Source organism: Drosophila persimilis, unplaced genomic scaffold (genome assembly GCF_003286085.1).
Source record: "Drosophila persimilis strain 14011-0111.01,24,50 unplaced genomic scaffold, DperRS2 tig00000002-arrow-pilon, whole genome shotgun sequence".
Lineage (NCBI taxonomy): Eukaryota > Metazoa > Arthropoda > Insecta > Diptera > Drosophilidae > Drosophila > Drosophila persimilis.
The window spans coordinates 13134352-13153832 of record NW_020825289.1 but is presented as its reverse complement, the minus strand read 5'-3'; the positions used below and the strand labels follow the sequence as shown (position 1 = coordinate 13153832).

Below are 19481 nucleotides of genomic sequence, written 5' to 3'. Positions count from 1 at the left end.
GCCCCGATTGTGCCTAATTTATTGCATAATCATAGGAAAATGCCGAGACAACAAAGTAAAAAGATTATCGCACGTCCTGACCCCAAGAATAATAAAATAATATAGCACTTATATGCCTGTATTTCGAAATTTAATTCGGTGGAATCTGTTTTTAAGAAACATTTTACCACTCCTCAGAAATAATGATCGTAAGCAGATGAAAAAAGCCATATACACACACACACACCACACTAGCGCATATGCGATTGGAAATCGGAAACATATAATTTGCATAAAATCACCTGATTGAACGTTAAATATTTTTAAGATTCAGATTATAATGCAGAGAGATGAAATGCTCATAAAGTTCACGATCGGGCGGCACTAAAAAGAGACAACAATAAAATTGGGAGTACAACACTGAAAGAAATCGGTGTGAGCCGTCGAAGGAGAACCAAGAAAGTCTCCCTCTATATCTGTACAATTTCTTGCAGTGCAGAGGGGGATCTGGTGAATGAGGGAGAAAGAGAGAGAGGACTGTGAGCCCAACTTATGGAGCACCTTGCCTAAAGTCCAGCAAACATATTTGCATAAATTAACCAAATACCAAGCTATTTTACATTTTTAATGAACCACAGAAAATTTCTTATGCAGAATGAAATGATTGGGTACTGGGTACTCCCCCTTGGTCGCTTAACGTTTGTTGATTCTGTATTCTATTTCTTTATCGATTTATGTGCAAAGGTATTATAAATTAGAATTTTATGACATCCATAGGTGGAAGATGGCACGAAAATGTGTCAGTCATATGAGCATAAATAAAAGAATTTCGAGTTAATTTATTTTTGCTGCAGCTGAAAGCGCAGGGTTAAATGGGAGAGATTTAAATGGGAGGAAGCTGTTTTATTTACATGTCTTACGGTTTTTATTCCCAGATAACTTTTGTTAAAAAGAGACCGCAATACTTCCGTTTCCGCTACAACAAAAACAGCCAGACGATACATATCGCATGGACACTTATCGATACAAACTGCAGTGCTGCAAAACGAAATACTTTCCGCCTATCGATACTATCTACCATTCTGAAGCCCTGAAAAGTATTTTTGCTTTGATTATTTAATCTATAAAATTTAAAAGGTATATTTAAGAACAAAATGTATAGAATCTTTTTTGAGTTTTCGATCTCTCCAATCACTGCTTCACTTCAAAATGTATCCCAAGGATTGCGTTTAATTCATTCACTTTCAAACAATTTCTGTTTGGCGCGCAAAACTCATATTCAGTCAATAGTGTCGAAAAGATGCCAGCAACACATGCCCTAGGGAAAAGGATAGAACTAAGGAAATGTTTGTCACCTGAAGTTCCAATGATGGCAGAAAATAGTCAGTTTCTGTTTTAAAGCTATTTCAACGAAATATAATATGATCGCTATATGTATACAGGACACTAATCGTATTCCAAAATTTGTCTAAAACATGTCAATCTGAGAAAAGTAATTAGTAATGTTTCAAATCAGCTTAAAAAATAGAATTGTCATATTAATTAATTTATATATGGTATAAAGGGGATATAGTCATAGCGGATACCTGTTGACCAGCAACAATCACGTAACATTCCATAAACACTTACGCTTTATTCCGAACACACTTACGTTTTTTGCTCTAATTTTTTGTTGACCTATTTTTTTAAACCTAATTCTAGACACAATTCAATAAAACAGAGTAATTAAAATCAACATATCTTTTAAGAAATTGATCTATCAATCATATAAAATTATGTGTTCAGGTATCGAAGTCCCATCTAGCTAGTAACAGCAAATCGAATATCAAAATCAAGCAATATGGTTTCCAGCCCTTGACGGAGAATGATTAACCCATTGTAGACCAAGGGAATATTTTAATATTTAACCGAAAATAATGAAAATTTCTTATTTTTTGAGCAGTTCGGGTGAAAGATATCGTGTTTTTTTTTAAGTTCAGATTAAAGATTGGCATGGATCTACAAGAAGAACTTACAATCAGTAATATTTTCCGCCACTTACCTCAAGTCGTTGAACTGTTTAAATAGAGGGGCTTAAGTGGGCCAAGTTCGTTTTATATTTTATCGGTCCGCTGCCCACAGAGTTTAATTTTGTTTTGACTATTGCAATTTGTCGAAAAACAGAATGGATGATCCGCTCAAACCCAAGCCGGTGCCACTGGCGGCCGAGACGGTCTTGTGGTTTGAATTCCTGCTCGATCCGCACAAGATAACGCAGCACCTGCAGCGCGCACATCCCGGTAAGAGGCAAAGTTCCCACTTGTAGAGCTCTGGTGACACAACTACGGTTATTTACAGAACCCAGCGCCCTCGAGTTGATCATGCAGTTCATCAGCGTGACGCCGGACACGGCGGTAGCGTCCGTGGTGACGCCTGGAAGTGACCTGCAAAACCTGCCGGGCGCCACTGTGGGAGGAGCAGTGAATTCACCCACGCCCGCGGCTTCAGCACCTCTCAATGTCTCCTCCCTCGCACAGCAACAGCAGTGGCCAGAGGAGAATGGGCTGGATCTCACCAGAAAGCAGTTGGCACTGAAAATTCTCGAGTTGAAGGTTGCCACATGGCTGCGATGGGACCTAGACATGCTGGAGAAGAACATGCCCGTGCTAATGCAGCTTGCCTTGCTGCGTGATCTCTGCACCATTAGCTATGGCCGCAATCTGAGCATACCCCTTGCCAGTGACTTCGATTTGAAAATATGTAAGTCCAAGCGACGGCTGAAACGAAAGAACTGGATAATCTTTATCTTTGTATTTTCCTTAGCCGCATTTGGGAACGAGCGAGCTGCGAGGTTTGCCCTCACCATCTATCACCGCCTACTGTTACGGCTGCAGCTCGTCAAGGAGAGTTCTCCTTTCAGATTCCAGCCGATCGATCAGTTGCAACAGTTCCTGGAGTCGCCAACGCAGCCTTCGATTGAGTATCTGCAGCAGCTTTGCGCATCCAGCAAGCCGTTCTACGTGTTCCACTACGACAGCTTTGTGACCCTGCATTGTGATGATGTCAGCACTGGCCAGAACTACGACATAATGCATCTGATCACCCCCCAGGAGCTGCGGGCCCAAATCAACTACGAGCTGGCCCACTATTACCTGTACACCAAACAGTATGTGCTGGCGAGGGAGGCGGCTGCCGCCTGTAACAACAACCTGCAGGCGATATCACCGCAGACCACCCTATACTTCTGTCACATTCGGCCCGTGGAGCTGGAGGGGCTGCTGCTGGCCTGCGGAATCAGCGCCCAGAAGCATACTCTGATGGAGCGTTTCCATCAATCGTTGCTGAACAACTATGCAGAGATTGTGACGATTCTGCGGCTGGATAACCAAGCACGCGAAATTCCGCTGGTCAGTAGACGCAATCTGGAGCTGGACCTTGAGGGCGCCATCTCTACGGGACAGCTCAAGGATACGATGCAACTGCAGCTGCAGGTGGCGGCCCTCAATATGGTGCGTAACATCTTCGAATGGGGCAGCATATTTGGCAGCGTGGAGTACTTTGAGAAGTATCGCGAGCTGGACTATCTACCGCCTCTTGTGGAGGCCTTGACAGAGGTGCTGCCAAACTGTAACAAGACGCAACAGTCAGCCCTCAAGCATTTCCTCATCGACTGTATGCTCCACCAGGCTCAGCCACAGCAGTCGAAGCAGTTGCTGCAGATCGTGCGGGATTTGGGTATCTTTACGGTCGAGGAGCTGGACGATTTGGATGATCAGATGCTGCAGGCAGCCCCTCCCGTGCCCAACAGTTCTCTGGCCTCGCTCACCGACTGGATGTGCCACTCCAAAAGTAAGTGGCAATCGATGCGGTTTTCCCATTTCTAACCCCTTTGTGTTTTCTATGCAGGTGCCCGTGTGGACGTCGCTGCCCTAGAGCGGCAACTGATCAGCTGTACGAATGCGAACACCGTAAGGATTCTGCTAGTGAAGCTGTGTGGAACGGCGCCGGAAAAACCCCTGTGGTCCATAAATCCCAGCTGGGATGTGCCTCAGCCACTAAAGGCAATGGTCATGGCGATGCCAGTGAGTTTCCTGCAGGATTTCAGCTACGTGCTGCTCGGAAAGGCGCGAGAACTGGCGACGAGGGGCGACTACATTGAGGCCGTGTCCATGCTGAGTGTGTTAAAGTCGGAGACGCAGCGCCAGGAGATAGCCGGTAATACTCAGTTGATGTGCAAACTGCTCACGTGGGAGATTCTGAACATCCAGATAACGCAGAGCCTGGAGGAGTGGCACCAGAAACCGCTCGACCTGCAGTCGCTGGGAACGCGATGCAAGCAGTGTCTAAGTGTACTCCAGGCGGGCGACTCCATATTGCCTAGGCCGGACATACTTGAAAGCTGTGCCATTATGCTGCTCAATCTGACAGATTTCCCGCCACTCCTCTACCTGGAAAAGCGGACGGGTCCTCTCGAACTACCTCTGGCCTTTGCAGCCACCTTCATTGAAATGGAGAAGATGAAGACCACCAAGAAGGTGTCTCGCGATGCGTGGGAGCTGATGGTGAGCATGTTCCTCAATGTGCCCAAGCGTTCAACGCCATCGAGTGGCGGCAGTAGCTCTCTCCAAACATTCTTGCAACGTGTTCGCCATCAGAATATATTTGGTCTGGCCATCTCCATGCTGGGAAAGCTGCACAACATACTCAAGGATGATCCGAATCACGATCTGAGCTGTGAATACATGCACCTCTGGCCCACCAGCGTTAACAAGTGAGTCCCATACATTGTCCCCTATTTATATATATTCTCTAAGCGAATTTCGTTCCCATCCTCTTAGCCCCATTAGCTTTAGCCTGCGTAGTGTTTGCGAGACTCTTCAGTGGCTGCTGTCCGAGGCTCTGTCATACTATCCGCAGACCATTTCCTGGCTTAAAATGAAGGGCGACCTGGACCTGGCCATCGGGAACAACGAATCCGCGATGCGGTGCTATGTAAATGCCCTGGTGACCGGAACGGACTACTGCACGATGCCGCTGCAGCGCAATGTGGCGGATGACTATGTCATTCGCAAGATGATTCGCTGTGCCGCCAATTTGGGTTGTCATATGCAGGCCACCGTCCTGTGTCAGTTTCTCGAGGAAATCGACTATGGGATTGTGTTTAAAAATCTCAGCGAGAAGTCGTCAAATTTCACAGATGCCATGGATTCGTACTACAGCTGCATATGGGACACCACGCTCCTGGAGTTCATTGTCAATCTGCATGCGAAACGAGGCGAGCACAGTCGAAAACTGGAGGCGGTAAGCCAATCCCCCAATCCCTGAGAAGCACTCACTCACTCTCTCACTTTCGCCCTTCACACAGATCTCCATGATGGGCACTTTGGAGCTGAATGCCAATAACAACGAGGAAATCAAACGAGAAAGCGCCATGGTGCGCAAGTCTCGCTTCATTCGCGCCCTGGCCAAGCAGTATTTGCTGTAGTCGCAGACGCAGACGCAGGTTAACATCCACATCCACACAAATCCAAAAGAAGACCAACTAGAAATAAGCTCAAATCGATGTAGTTATAATATTAATTGTAGGCTTTAAATATGTTTAAGTTAAGATTAAAGAAATTGTACGTTTTTGTAGAGAAAAACTATTTGGGTCTTCTGCCACGTGCGGCACCGCCGCTGGTTTTGGCCTTCTTGTTGTTGGCACTCTTTTTTGCCTCCTCGGCTTTGCGCTTGGCTGCATGCACGGCATTCGGTGTGCTGGGCAATGTTTTAAAGAAGCTATCCAGTCGCACTTGGGTCTGAGCATGCTTGGACTTCAAAAGTTTTTTGGCACCGTTGCGAACACGCTCCTCACTGAACTGCCTGTCCCCGCAGAGGAACTTGACCAGTCCCTCTTCGTCGGGTTCCGTCCATTTGAGATCAATGGCAGAGGCATCGGCCACCTCCGGCTCAATGAAAAGCTCGCGCGCCACCTTGTAGTTCCAGTTCTCAGGCACCGTGTACTTGCTAGTGTCCAGGTTATCCAGTATGGTCTCAATATCCCTATAGTTGTTGATCAACTCTATTGCACGTTTCGGGCCGATGCCCTTGATGCTCTCGCAGTAGTCGCAGCCCAGGAGGATGCATAGATCGATAAACTCGCGGTTGTTGACCTCTAGACCCTCGAGCAGCTTGTCGTAGCTAAACTCCTTGACGGGCATCTTGCGCGCCTCGCTGTATGTGAGATACCTAAGCAGCTTTGTTGACCCAAATGTCAGCGCATCCATATCCTCCGTCGCCGTGGCATACACCTTTCCAGCCTTGACGAGCGCTGCACACTGTGCCTCTGCCTCACAGGGGGCGTCTACATAGGGAACTCCCATCAGGGACAGCAGTTCCTTGGCTTCGCGAGCATGCTCTTTGGTCACTCGAACCAGGCGACGATTGAATTTCTCGATCTCCGCGTCATCGCCGGCGTCCGTGGCAGCCTTTAGGGCCTTCTCCGCCTCCTCACGGCGCTCGGCACGCTTGGCCAATTCCCCGGACTTCAAATCTGGAGGCTTACCATCAAACACATACACAGGCTTTATTCCGTTGTCCAGTAGTCGGATGGTGCGATAAAACATGCCCATCAAATGGGACGTGGGATCTCCGTTGACTGTCGCCAGCTGAGCTCCCTCCGACCGCACTGCTATGAGGAACTGGTACAAGCACATACTGGCATCGATAGCCACCTTACGTCCTACAAAGAATAGGATCGGATAAGGTTTAAGAGGAGTTCTTTTGTTCAACCAAATTCAGACTCACCAAAGAAATGCTTCATTTCACTCTCACGTATGGCCTGGGGCGCCAGGTCCGCTATGAGCTTTGATAAGCCCAAAATTCCCATGGTAAGTGTGTGATCACTGAATTTCGTGTACGCAAATAAATATATGGTTTATTTAAAGGTCACGCCGGCGTTTCCAAATTATTTTTTCCTGAAAAACGTCGCGCGCTTTTTTTGCGACCAACCACTTTCGATAGTACCGATGAATTCCTTGCCGGCCGGCCATCGGTGTCTTCGATAGTGTAGAGTAAATTTTAGAAAATCAGATCTGTATAATTTAAAGAAAAAAACGATGCTTTGTAACATAAATTATTAACTATTAATACCAGCACTTTAAAAGCACTTGTCGGGTGCCTTTTACCATTAGTATTTTAAAGCAATATTTATCAGAAAGAAATATATCGCGACAAAACGGAACCCTGATTCACATTTGATATTTTTTAGGCACTGTTCCGTGCTGATGCGGTACCATCGATAGTGACACCACTAGTAAATGTGTGAATGTGTGAATGTGTGTCGGCTGACGGAAAAATATAAAAACCATTAAAAATATGGTACGTAGAATTCTGAAAATGGTTTTAAAACAAAGTTCCGAGTGTGTGCCAAGGACGCGCATTGAAAACGGCTAGTTGGCAAATGCTTTTGTAGTGTAAATAGAGCGCAACAAATATTGGCTCCAGAGAGGATGCGGATTGCCCGACTATCGTTCTCTCCCCGCTCATTTTATGTGTATAAACATGGCGTCGTAGCGGCCCATAGCTAGGTTTCAGTGCGTGGGAGTGAGACAACGAGTGCGTGCGCGCCTCATAGATTTGCAATGTTGTTTTTCAATTTCTATCTCCTCTCCCTCTCGCTCGTCGTGTGGAAGACACGCATACAGAAGCTCTCGAACTCATTCCCGAATAAAACGCACAAAATCGAATGGTAGATGGTGGTCGCCGCCAAAAATTAGCAAGTGAAATAAAATTGTGATTTTGTATCTCTTTCCACTCTATTACCAGGATGCTAACAAAGCGGCAGAAACGGCAACCAAAGAGAATGCCGCCGACAAGGTAAACGAGGCGAAGGCAGTGGAGAATGCAGCAGCGGCCGCCGAGGACCATGATGAAGAGTCCAAAGGAGCCGAGCAGGGATCCGATGCAACGACACCCCCCGACGACGACGGGGCCTCCGCCACCACCGCTGATGACGTCGCTGATAAAAAGCCCAAAGGAGACACAGTGGAAGCCCCCACCCCCGACTCGGATGCAGGTAAATAAAAGCCACGCGCACACAACGACAGCCTGCCTATGTAGCAATGTCGTATTAATCGTGCTCGTTGGTGTTGGTGAAGAAAGAGCGAGAAAAACAAAAATCATAAAATGAATTTTGCGCGCGTTTCGCAACGCGGCGAAATGGGTTCATTTTCATCTGTCCCCAGCAGAGAGTGTAGTGGTAGGGGGGACATGCGGTCGCCGGCCCACATGCATATGTGTGTGCGTGTTCCTATTGGCTCTCTGCTGCTTATTTTAAGAGTTTCCGTGTGGCGCTGTCGTCTAAGCTGTTCGGTATACTCTCTCCTGACTATCAATGTATATGATCCATGGTTCGAACCCCACAAGAGCGAAAATCCTCCTATCTCCCATCGGAGTAAAAGATAATTTTCGTTTTTCCTTGGCTATTGTTCATGCTAATCCTTACCAATGGGGTTTTGCGTAGTAAAGGCCGAGGTATAGCAACATTTTCAGTATTCATAGTTCCTTGCGCTCCTAAGTGAAGTTAGCTCTGGACTTCCCAAGGCTGAAGACAATTCCTTTTTCCAGCAATTAACCTTTCTTTGATGTACAGAAATTTCTAATCAGTTTTAATCCTTTTTTTTCTGTGTTTGCGCAGGCGCATCGGACAAAACGGAGGTATCGCCTGATCCTGTGAAGAAGGTTAGCATTAACAACAGCAAGGATTCAAAGAAGGAGGATGCAAAACAGGAGGATGAAGATGAAAACGAAGACGATGCCGATACTCAAGGGAATGAGGAGGACGATGACGAGGACAAGGCTAGCGATGAGGAGAGCGACAGGACCACTAAAACCGCTGCAGACGAAAAACACAAAGGTAGTGATGCCAAGGATGGGGCCAAGGGAAAGACAGTTACGGGAGCTGACAAATCGGCCCCAGCCAAGAAACCATTGTCCAAGCCCAAAAATGGTAAGGTGGAGAAGGCTGAGGACGACGACGACGACGAGGAAGCCGGAGATGCTGACGAGGACGATGGCTTGGATGAGAACAATGAGGTGGCAGAGGACGATGAGAATGTAGTGGCTTTGGCGGAGATTGATCGCATCAATGAGAACATCAACAAGACTCGTGTCGACGGGCTACAGACCCTACATGCGGTGAGCGGACGAAATGAGATTATCATTCGGAGAACAATTGACTTAACATCGAATATACAAATCTGTTTTAGCTCTGTTTTGGGGCCCAAGGCAAGAACAATGTTGTGAAGAAGAATCTGCGCTCCTTTGCTGGATTCGAATTCGCCAAGGACTCGACGGAATACAACAAGAAACTCGATGCCATCAAGAAGGTGGACAACAAAGGACTTCGGAGCATTTGCGAGATTCTCACATTGGATCGGAAAGGCAGCAAGAATGAAATTGTAATGAGAGTGCTCAAATTTCTAATGGAGCCGGACGAATCGCTGTGCTTGGAGCAGGGCGACGAAGACGAGGAGGAGCCAGACGAGGACGACCTGGACGAAGAAGAGGAAGAAGTCAGCGAGGATGACAAGAAACGCAAGAGCAGCAAGTCGGGTGCCGGCGGCAGAGGCTCGGCTCGCAACTCCAGTGGACGTCCCCGGCGCACGACGGCTGGCAAAAGTAAGTCAAATATAATCATTAGTTCGAGAAGATCCTTAACCCTGACCTTTGTGTCGTCTGCTTTCAGAAATGTCTGCGTACGTGGACTTCTCCAGCTCAGAGGAGAGCGAGCAGAAAGTTCCGGTGACCAAGCGGAGACGCAACGATGACTCAGAGTCGGGTTCAGACGTAAGTATTGCAGCGGATAATGCAAAAACGAGATTCTCTAATTTACACCATCATTTACAGTACAATCCTTCGGCCAATTCAGACTCTGATGCCGGTCGTGGCGGCGGCGGTGGCGGTGGTGGTGCCGCTAAAGCTGGTCGCAACGTGTCTGCACGAGGCAGTCGGGGTCGTCCAGCGCGCAAGAGTCGGCGAAGAAATTCGGATTCTGAGGAAGAAGAGGAGTCCGAACTATCCGATGCCGATAGCGATGTATGTCTACCCCTGTGCCCTTCCAAGTCACCTTCTAACCAACAACGATCTTTCTACACTTCTAAAAGGTTCCGAAGCGCAAGCGCCCAGCCGTAACTGGTAAGCGTGGGAGACCGGCGGTCACTGCCGCGGCTGGACGACGGGGACGTGGACGGGGGGCACCTGCGCGAAAACGCAAAGATTCCGACAGCGAAGAGGATGACATTTCCGAAGATGAGGAGGAGGAGGAACTGTCGGAGTTTGGCAGCGACCAAAGTGAGGTAAGCGAAATAACAGACATGGAGGGCAAAGAGGGGAAAGGTAGTAACATCTCCATCTTGCAGGATGTACGCCCCAAGAAGAGTAGGAAGCCCACAACGCCTGCGAGAAATAGCAAAGCTAATAACAAGTCAAAACCAGCTGGAAAGGGTAAGCTTACCAGCACCTTTGAACCATTAATTATTTTTTAACCTCCTGCCTCTCTCTGCTCGATGCATCCAGCCGATGGTCGATCAAAAAAATCAAAGAAAGAATCGTCCGAGGAGGAGGATGATGATGTCGATGACAAAGATGAGTCTGACGAGGATGAGCCACTAACCAAAAAGGGCAAAATGGCATTCCCAACGGTGAGTAGCCGCGAGCTCTGGCTATTGCTAGTTCGATCTTAAATCGTGTGGAATGGTATACCTTTTGATTGCAGGATGAGCAAATACGCGGCTATGTCAAAGAAATATTGGATAAGGCAAATTTGGAGGAGATTACCATGAAAACAGTTTGCAAGCAAGTCTATGCGAAATATCCAGAATTTGATCTAACAGAAAAGAAAGACTTCATTAAGGCCACAGTAAAAGCGGTAAGCAAACATCAGTGAATTGGTATCTTTGCCTAATGATCGGTCTAATCGCAATCCCTATTCTACAGTTAATTGCGACATAAAACGAAGACGGGGGGCATCTTCAAGCCGGAGGAAGGGCCAGGTCCTGTAAACAAACCAAGCAAAATAAAACAAACAGCGGCAGAAAAGTAACCTTTGCCACACTTTGAGAGCTGTTTCAACACCATCCGACGTTCGGCGTAGTTCAAGAAAAGTAACTCTAGCTCTCCTATAAGTATATGATGATTTGTGCTCGTAAAGCTATCTGCAGTTAATCTTAACTCAAGTTAACTCAACGACAGAGTCATTCGCAAAATACAATGTCGTCTCCTGTCCACTCTTATATATATTCACATGTATATATAACTTCTTTTTGATCCCAGAAAGCGACGCCCCCGCGCTTTAACTTTCATTTATTTAATGGCTAAATGTGCTCTTGACAGCTCTGCAAAATGTGTGTAAATTAAGCCAAGGAGAAATTTGTAAAAATCAGCTTAAAAAACGTACTAACATGTAGCTACTTTGATTGACATTCAAAACAAAAAATTATGTATTTAAAGTTAAGGCAAGATAAATAAAACAAAAAAAGAAGAAAGTAAAAGTAAAAATCGAAAGAAGAAAAAGGAAAAATAAATATCCAAAATTCACACACTGGCAGCAGTACAAAAACATAATAATGAATGAAGGAATTAAGCCACTTTGCAAGTAAATGGAAGAAGACTTAAAATTTAAATTATTGCAACACTTTTTGGCAATGTAAAAAAATTCAACTTTGGGCGAGTAACTGTAGTTTTAAGGCGCAGACACACACACACGCACGGCAGAGAGGAGCGAGTGAATTGAATGATAATTAATTGATGATCCCCAACGGAAGTTTCCAGTATCCCCTCCCGCCGCACCCCCATAATCCTATTCAGATCAAGTGCTTCACCATCACCCCTAGTAGTTGAGGATTGAAAGGAAGAGAAGAGATACATAGGTTTCTCGGCAACATAACGCAAATGGGAACACGCTCACACGCCACGGATGAGTGCATCAAATAAATGAATGAAAGAGTTAAATATTATAAATATTTATAAATGTAAACAAAGGCGGAAATAGATGTATGTTAATTTTAAAAAGAAAAAAGGCAGTACATAACACAAAATGGATATCAAGCAAAATGTTGAATTATCGACGAAAGGAATCGTACAGAACAAATTCACAATATATATCTAGAACATCAGCATTCTCAATGTAAGTTTTCTTGTAGTAAACTCGTTCATAAATAGCAGATCAAAAATCCAAAATTATACAAATAAAAACAAATTGATGTATGTTGAATTGCCCAAACTATTATACCTACTGATACGCACTGTACTATGTATGTATGTCGTCTAGTTTAAGAGTTTACAATATGAGGTAGTCAGAGGAGTATGTAATTGAATGCCTGACGAATCCAGCTGAAATGGATGGTTGGATCGATCTAGCAGGCACTAAGCTCTATAAATATATAAACATATTCTGTTGTTCTAACTTTAAATGTTTCGTTGCGAAATGCTTAAGGGATGAGATGAACAAGAAATGATATATATATCAGTAATAAAATACGAGAAGTTAAGTAAAAGCAAATCTGTGTGCTGAAATAACTAATGGTAGGGAAGGGGAGGGGATGGGGTGTGCATGTGGTAAGAAATTATTATTGTTTTTTTTTTGCCCCTGGCACCCTACATGAACTCCATACAATAAACGGTATCGTTTTGTGGTTTTAAGATGGGGAAATTTATTTGAGAAAATTGGAATATTCAATATTGATGACATTTTATTGGGTATATACGATTTACGATCTATTGCAAGTTGAAAGGTTAAACTAATATCGATCAGACTCTGACCAGCCGAATATACGAAGATCACGCAGATAGGGCTGTAAATTGCAGATATTTCATGGTTCAGTTATATATATGTTTTCAAAAGATATGGATATATCAACAAATGTTATTAAAACAACAACAAAAAATATATATATGTTCCAATTTCTGGTTAAAAAAATACGATATAATATCTATGTATCTATGCATATGTTAATATGAGTTATTGAAAGGGAGAAAAGGATTTTGGTATATTCAATTGGCCCTGCAAATAGATCAAAGCACGTAATTTAAATCAAATATAAAGAAATACATCTATGTATCAATTTCAAAAATATCATTTGATTGCAAAATAAACGGCTTGACATTGGATCCAAAAAAATGCTGAACGGAATTGGGTTTTAAAATGGACTTCTAAGGGTAGATGGACCATACTTACCTCTCTGCAGATCGAACAGGAGGTCATCAGGGGATACGAAACCTTTGCTGAAACTAAAGGAGGACAAACGACTTCCCGATCTTATATAAAACAGGTCTAGGCCAATCTAAACTAGCAGAATTCCATATGTACATCAAACTTTTTGAGATATGCCTTGTACCGATACTATTCAAACCCTTCCTAGACCCAGACCTATGCCACACTTTGAGAGGAGTTGTTAGACAATATACAGTATACAAATGGTGGATCAATATAGATATACATATGTAGATATAGATGGGCTTTGGAGGCAATGTTATCCGAATATATAGCAAACAAATGATACCTTGAAACTATACACATAATTATCTGTTTATGTTCATGATCGACTGAAGTCTACTCTGGGGAGGGAGCACTGCACTGCACTGCACTGTTTGGTATATCGGATATCGTCGCAGTTGCTATGAAAATATATAGAAATATATATATATATATATATGTAAAGTTTGCACACAAAAATAGATGTTCATGTATATCATATGTCAGCGTAATCATATCAATCAAATATCAATATTATAAAAGTGCATTTCGATAAGATAAGGCAATTGTATATGTAAAAATCGTTTTCCAATATTTTTCAAGGCATACCGATCGTGGCACTGAAGCAAGCAATTAATCAATCAACCAATCAATCGACTAGGAAAAGTTAAAGCCTGTCCTTTGCCTGTTCCCCCAGATATTCTCCAACGCCAAGACCACAACAGCGCCCCTGAAAATACGCTCGAGAAACGATTTTCAATTATGGCAATAGACAATAGTCAATAGGAAAAAAAGACAAAAAAACATTAAAGTCAATAGAAACGCAATGGGGCATAGAGCACTGTTGAGTGCCATATGCTGAGAATAGATTTATAATAAGTATATATATATGTGGGATATATATTATATATGGTATTATATTAAATGTTTATTCAATGTCTCGACGGCTGCGGGCAGATCAGATCCGCATTGAGCTCTGAGCCTGCCCTGCCGGCCAGCGTTTACAAATTGTTGTTGTTCATCTGCTGTTGCAACATTCAGATGTATTGGTGAGACGTAAAACTTAGTTTAGATTATTCAAATTAATATTTAAATATTATGGTAGACCAACTTTTCATATGGGTAAGTTTTATCATATCATTGTTAGATTTTCATATATGTACGTTTGTATATCAATATGTTTTATATAGACAGTAACAAGAACACACGATCTTACCAAGCTTGACACTTTTACAATTTAATATTTCGTATCTGTTCATGTTCAATTAGAGAGTGTGAAGGAGTTCTGTTCTGGAGTTTTGCTTTCGGATTTCTGTTATGAACTGGCTTGACGAATGGCCCCTCTGAAAGTACATATATGTTGGCATATGTATGTATAATATAGGGTGGCATATGGTAATATATGTAGATATTGAAATATATGGTGGAAATGTGGCGTGATATTATTCTATTCCTTGTACCTTGGGAAATGAGTTTTTGTTTTAAAGAAAATATATATTGAAAATAGTTTCACCAGTTAAGATACGATATAGTCCTATATATAGTACAGAAAATAGAGTACAGTACGAAATCAAGTCTAATTATATTGAATCTTGGGTTGATCGTAAGGCTATTAAGTAAGGTATATCTTCTCCACAAACTGAAAGGTGAAAGTTATATATTGAACGAGCATGTGTTTAATTATTATCATCAAATCAAAACAATTCGGGTTGGTTTCAATATCCACTCCACTCCACTCCACTGCACTCCACTTAACAAAAATTTCAGACAAGGCCCTGGACTTTCAGAATCTTATGAAGAGTACGTTTAACAAGTTGCAAAGTCTTACCAGATCACCAGATATCGAACTTCGTGTATTGCTTGAATCGGTTTTTGTAATAACACTAAGCTAAGTACGAGAGAAATATGTTCATATATCAAAAACGGTCATCATTTATGGGCTACATTCGATATATAGGTAATATATATGTATGTAAGTATATGGATGTATATTAATATAATTCTATATATTTCAGTTATTGCAATTTGAGAACTCTCAAAAATGTTGTCTTTCAAGTGTAAAAAACGCTCAGCACTCTCCACTCTCCACTGCCGTTCGCTCATTCATTTCGCTTGACGAGGAAAGAAATTATATTCAGATATACATATGCAGATAGATGTACTATATGTCACCAAAAACGGATTGGATTGGCTTGGCTTGATTTGGTTTGAGTCTACTGTGTGTTTGAATGGCTCTGTGCTATTGAACGTGGACAGCAGAGGCAATTTCTTTTCTTTTCAGTTAGGTTTATAGATAAATATAAATACAAATATAAAAGTAGAGTTCGGCTTTCAGGGGGGCTTACTTATGTACTAATGGAGAAATCATAGTGTTAATATATTAATTTACAATTATGCAAAAGTGCGACGCCACAAGCTAGAATGATTTGACTTGTTTGACTGATGGATCCTCTCGTTCTCTCTGACTTCGCTTCCCTTCCCTTCTGTGCACTTCTCGTCTCATCCCTTCTCTGTGATTCTTCGTATTGCTGTTGTTGCGGTTAAAAACTTTTAATCTTATGTTTTGCTTTTATTTTTTGCTAGCTTGTGGGGGATAAAAGACATAGGACATAGTGGAACAATAGATCACTGCAAAGAGTTGTACGCATGGTAAACGAGATTTGGTTAGGATATCACATAGTGTAAGCATATATATAGTACTAGTACGTATGTATACATAAAAAGTTGAGGGAAGGGCTGATCACTAAAATGAAGCAGGCAATTAAAGCAGAAAGGTAAAGCAAATATACGTAAAGCAATCATTTAATGGCAGCTATTTTCAGTTCAACACGAAAGAAATGTTCCGTCTATCAACTACTGGGACTACGGTTTGTCACTTGGTTGTCACTCACCCAATTCAAGGCACCTGCCACATCCGTTAAGTGGAGTAATTTCCACTCCAGCTACAGCTACCATCTCTACTCCGACTCCGACTCCTACTTCGATCTTCTCGCCACATCAATGCTTGTCATTTTTGTGCGGCTTCTGTTGCTGCTGTTGTCCCGGCGCACCCGGGTAGCCGCCATAGCCACCACCCGGATATCCACCGGGATAACCAGCGGGCGGACCACCGCCGGGCTGCGGTGGTGCTTGGGGCTGACCCGCAGCCGCAGCAGCGTAATACTGTGAATATTGTGCATATTGGCTAGGAGTCATACCTTGTGCATAGCCACCGGCTGCTGCAGCAGCGGCCGCTGCTGCCGCCGCTGGATTGGGCTGCTGCTGCTGGCCGGGATTGGGGCCGCCTTGGTTGGGGTTTTGCGCATTGCTTTGGCCAACAGCAGGTCCACCGTTCTGTGATTGCTGCAAGGCATCAAAAGTGCCCCAACGACAGAATTTAGCGATTGTTTAACCAGAGCTCAACCACTTTTTCGACTCACCTTATTCTTCAACGTCTTCTCAATCGCCTCTGCCTCCTCGTGCTTGCCCACACTGCGGTAGTATTCCGCCCACTGGGCGCTATAGTCAGCGCTGTTGCCGCCGGATGCCTGCTGCTGCTGTGCCTGCTGCGGCACTTGCTGTTGCTGTTGTGGCTGCTGCGGCACCTGCTGACCGGGACCAGGTGCTCCGCCCCCTTGCTTGGCCTTCATCTGTTGCTCGATCAATTCAGCCTCGCGATGGCAGCCCATTTGCCTGTGAGTTGATTGATTTGTTAGACGGATATGTATGGAGGAGACCAGCTTAAAATTCTTACTTGTAGTACTCGATCCACTGGGCCGAGTAGTCCTGCCCAGCGTTCGCACCCGAGCCACCAGGTCCACCGCCCTGATTTCCACCGGCCATTGCCATTTGCTGCTGTTGCTGGGCCGCAGACGGATCCCATCCCTGTTGGCCATAGGGACCCCAGGGCTGTTGCTGCTGCTGGTACGCTGCTGCAGCGGCGGCATTCGGATCGCCGCCTTGCATTGGATTGGGTCCACCATAGCCGCCCTGCTGCTGACTGTGATGGGAATTGCTGGGTCCACCTCCAGAGCCATTACCACCGCCACCGCCGCCTCCACCGCCACCACCACCAATGGGCTTGCGGGCAATAACAGTGAGCTCCATGTTGATCTTCTCAGAAATCATTTGACGGGCCGCCTCCACCTGGTCGGTGGTGCCCTTGGACTTGAACAGCTTCTCGTTGGGCGGATTGCTGGCATTGCGATCCATTTCGGTATGGGCGCCGGATTGCTGATTGATCAGCTTAATCGTCTCTCCGCCACGTCCAATTACAATCTGCAAGGTACAAATTTCAGTTAGGATAGGTGGTGGAGGGCCAGAGGAGGTTCGCCCTCAACCTACACCGCATTTGGATGCTGGCACCATGAATGTGATCTCCTCACGTCCGCCCTGGGCATGGTTTACGCCATAGCCATAGCCGTAGTTGGAGTTTCCTTCGCCGCCACTTTGGGAGCCGCCGCCATTCCCATTGCGGTTCAGGCCATTTCGTTGCTGTGGAATAGAATGGAAAGAGGTCAATGAACCAAAGTTCGTTTAGATTATTGCCTCCTACTCCCTAGTGCGACATACCATCACGTTCTCGATCAGTCCATCGATGGTCCGCTTGGCGTCCTCGACTTGTTGGCGTGTGCCCTGGATCACACAGCGTCTATCGCCCATCTCATCGTTCTTGCCCTGGATGAACTGCAGCTTGCAGCCGCATTCGGTTTGAATCTTTCGGATCATGTCTCCCCCCTTGCCAATGACAACGCCGACGGCGATTTTTGGCACAAAGACCTCTACGCTCTCGCCGCCATTGCCATTGTTGAAGTTGTTGTAGCCGAGGCCAGGGCCACCGCCTCCGCCACCACCGCCTCCTCCTCCACTACCGCCCCCGCGTCCACCCTGCTGCTGAGCCAGTGCGTCTTTCTGGGCGATGAGATCCAAGACCATCTGCTTAGCATGCTCGATCTTCTGCGGATCGCCGGAAATGCGCAGAGGTTTGATAACCTCCTGATTGGGTCCGTCTTGGATGATAATCATCTTGGCTCCCGTCTTCTCCTGCAGCTGTTTTATGGTGTCGCCACCCTTGCCAATGACCAGGCCCACCTTGGCTCCGGGTATCATGATTTCTTGGTAGGGCGAATAGCCACTGGGTCCCGGAGGCGGCATGTTGATGGTTAGTAGTACCTCCACGGTTCCGCCACCACCGCGGCTGGCCATCTGCTGGATCATATCTCGCCCCTTGGACACGGTGTCCCGTTGGCCACGCAATGTAATGACTCGCTCCTGTTCCGGCATCAACTGTACCTTAGCCCCCGACTCGGCCTGGATATGAGTGATGGTGTCGTTGCTGCCACGTCCCATAAAGGCATTCGCTATGGATTCGGGTATGCGGATTTGCTCCTCGCACGTTGTTCCGGCCGATGCCGCCAGGCGAGCAGCCACTGCAGCTGCCTGGGCAATGGCTTGCGTAATGTTTGCACCGCCCGGACCTGATCCCCCTCCGCCACCTCCACCGCCACCGCTGCTACTGCTCATGTTGGAGTTGTTGTTGTGGCCGTAGTCCGGACTGCCAAAAGAGCGCTTGCAGTCTGGTCCGCTATCACCGTCGTCGTTGTGCCTCTTGAAGTTGTTGCCCGCACCGGGTCCCGGCCCGCCGCCACCAGAAGGTGGTGATGGTCCTGCTCCAGGTCCTCCTGGACCGCCTGCCTGCTGGCTGGGTTGGATCTTAGCCGCTATCTGCAAACGAATGGCAGATACACACAAAACGTGTGTACAGAAATAAATGAATTTTCCCTCGTTTTCGCGTATGTATTCTTCTTCTTACCTGCTTGGCACGCTGTATCGCCTGAGCCAACGCCTGGGATTGACTGATACTCTGTCCTTGTTGCGGTTGAAATTCACTCATTTCAATTCAATTTACCAACTCAACTTCGTTCCCACTATCGTTAGCTTGTAGTTAAGGGAATCTTGATTTTTTTCTCTTCGTCGGGGTTGAAAATTCAATAACCAATTAAGCGAATTTTCTAAGATGCCGCTAGCAATGTTTAAGCGTTTATTTTCCAGCCACGAAACACGTTTTCCTACAAGTTATGACGTCGAAAGGCACAGAATTGTTTTGAGCTGTCTTTTTACAGTTTTTTAATAGGTTTTTAGGTTTTTCACGTCGAAAGTGCGGAATTATGCGTCGGAAAAAACTTTTGCAGCATTGTCCATGATTAGCAGTGTGACCGCTGATTTTCGATAAAATATACCGTCCGACCCAAGAAATATACCAAAACATACCGTCTCATTTAAAAACTATGCCGTGGATTTACTGACGATT

At 45.2% G+C, this 19481-nt stretch overlaps 4 protein-coding genes across 7 annotated transcripts; 2 read left to right on the top strand and 2 right to left on the bottom strand.

Moving 5' to 3' along the window:
* The first annotated feature begins 2116 nt into the window (after positions 1–2116).
* Positions 2117–5600, top strand: LOC6592700 (integrator complex subunit 8). Its single transcript, XM_002018467.2, has 6 exons — positions 2117–2258; positions 2317–2718; positions 2782–3807; positions 3865–4729; positions 4797–5259; positions 5324–5600. The coding sequence occupies exons 1-6, from the start codon at positions 2144–2146 to the stop codon at positions 5441–5443; spliced, it is 2991 nt and encodes a 996-aa protein (XP_002018503.1). The 5' UTR covers positions 2117–2143; the 3' UTR covers positions 5444–5600.
* Positions 5508–6927, bottom strand: LOC6592701 (flap endonuclease 1). Its single transcript, XM_002018468.2, has 2 exons — positions 6745–6927; positions 5508–6679 (listed from the first exon to the last, which is right to left on the bottom strand). Exons 1-2 carry the CDS (start codon positions 6824–6826, stop codon positions 5601–5603), a joined length of 1161 nt encoding a protein of 386 aa, XP_002018504.1. The 5' UTR covers positions 6827–6927; the 3' UTR covers positions 5508–5600.
* Positions 6928–7249: 322 nt separating this feature from the next.
* LOC6592702 (protein DEK) lies at positions 7250–12403 on the top strand. 2 transcript variants are annotated; one of them, XM_026984815.1, is made up of 11 exons: positions 7250–7317; positions 7765–8014; positions 8636–9135; positions 9207–9618; positions 9686–9786; positions 9847–10035; positions 10104–10295; positions 10359–10443; positions 10516–10640; positions 10715–10867; positions 10936–12403. In XM_026984815.1, the coding sequence occupies exons 1-11, from the start codon at positions 7315–7317 to the stop codon at positions 10948–10950; spliced, it is 2025 nt and encodes a 674-aa protein (XP_026840616.1). In that variant the 5' UTR covers positions 7250–7314; the 3' UTR covers positions 10951–12403. The 2 variants fall into 2 exon arrangements, with proteins under 2 accessions (XP_026840616.1, XP_026840617.1); XM_026984816.1 differs by lacking the exon at positions 7250–7317 and adding an exon at positions 7668–7687.
* Positions 12404–14078: 1675 nt separating this feature from the next.
* On the bottom strand, positions 14079–19304 carry LOC6592703 (far upstream element-binding protein 3). 3 transcript variants are annotated; one of them, XR_003408427.1, is made up of 7 exons: positions 18984–19304; positions 17744–18895; positions 17516–17665; positions 16926–17449; positions 16612–16864; positions 16084–16534; positions 14079–15820 (listed from the first exon to the last, which is right to left on the bottom strand). XR_003408427.1 is itself a non-coding variant. In XM_002018470.2 (6 exons), exons 1-6 carry the CDS (start codon positions 19062–19064, stop codon positions 16190–16192), a joined length of 2505 nt encoding a protein of 834 aa, XP_002018506.1. In that variant the 5' UTR covers positions 19065–19304; the 3' UTR covers positions 15979–16189. The 3 variants fall into 3 exon arrangements, 1 of the variants encoding a protein (XP_002018506.1); XR_003408428.1 differs by having other exon boundaries at positions 14079–14535; XM_002018470.2 differs by lacking the exon at positions 14079–15820 and having other exon boundaries at positions 15979–16534.
* Between the last annotated feature and the right edge of the window lie 177 nt (positions 19305–19481).

Bases quoted from the DNA above. Each gene is read 5' to 3' on its own strand.
- LOC6592700 (XM_002018467.2), top strand. From the start codon at position 2,144: ATGGATGATCCGCTCAAACCCAAGCCGGTGCCACTGGCGGCCGAGACG. The intron at 3,808-3,864 runs GTAAGTGGCAAT...TTTTCTATGCAG, and splicing joins CTGGATGTGCCACTCCAAAA to GTGCCCGTGTGGACGTCGCT. The intron at 5,260-5,323 runs GTAAGCCAATCC...CCCTTCACACAG, and splicing joins ACAGTCGAAAACTGGAGGCG to ATCTCCATGATGGGCACTTT.
- LOC6592701 (XM_002018468.2), bottom strand. From the start codon at position 6,826: ATGGGAATTTTGGGCTTATCAAAGCTCATAGCGGACCTGGCGCCCCAG. The intron at 6,680-6,744 runs GTGAGTCTGAAT...TATTCTTTGTAG, and splicing joins TGAAATGAAGCATTTCTTTG to GACGTAAGGTGGCTATCGAT.
- LOC6592702 (XM_026984815.1), top strand. The intron at 9,619-9,685 runs GTAAGTCAAATA...GTCTGCTTTCAG, and splicing joins GCGCACGACGGCTGGCAAAA to AAATGTCTGCGTACGTGGAC. The intron at 10,296-10,358 runs GTAAGCGAAATA...TCCATCTTGCAG, and splicing joins TTGGCAGCGACCAAAGTGAG to GATGTACGCCCCAAGAAGAG.
- LOC6592703 (XM_002018470.2), bottom strand. From the start codon at position 19,064: ATGAGTGAATTTCAACCGCAACAAGGACAGAGTATCAGTCAATCCCAG. The intron at 18,896-18,983 runs GTAAGAAGAAGA...ATTCGTTTGCAG, and splicing joins CGATACAGCGTGCCAAGCAG to ATAGCGGCTAAGATCCAACC. The intron at 16,535-16,611 runs GTGAGTCGAAAA...GATGCCTTGCAG, and splicing joins AGAAGACGTTGAAGAATAAG to CAATCACAGAACGGTGGACC.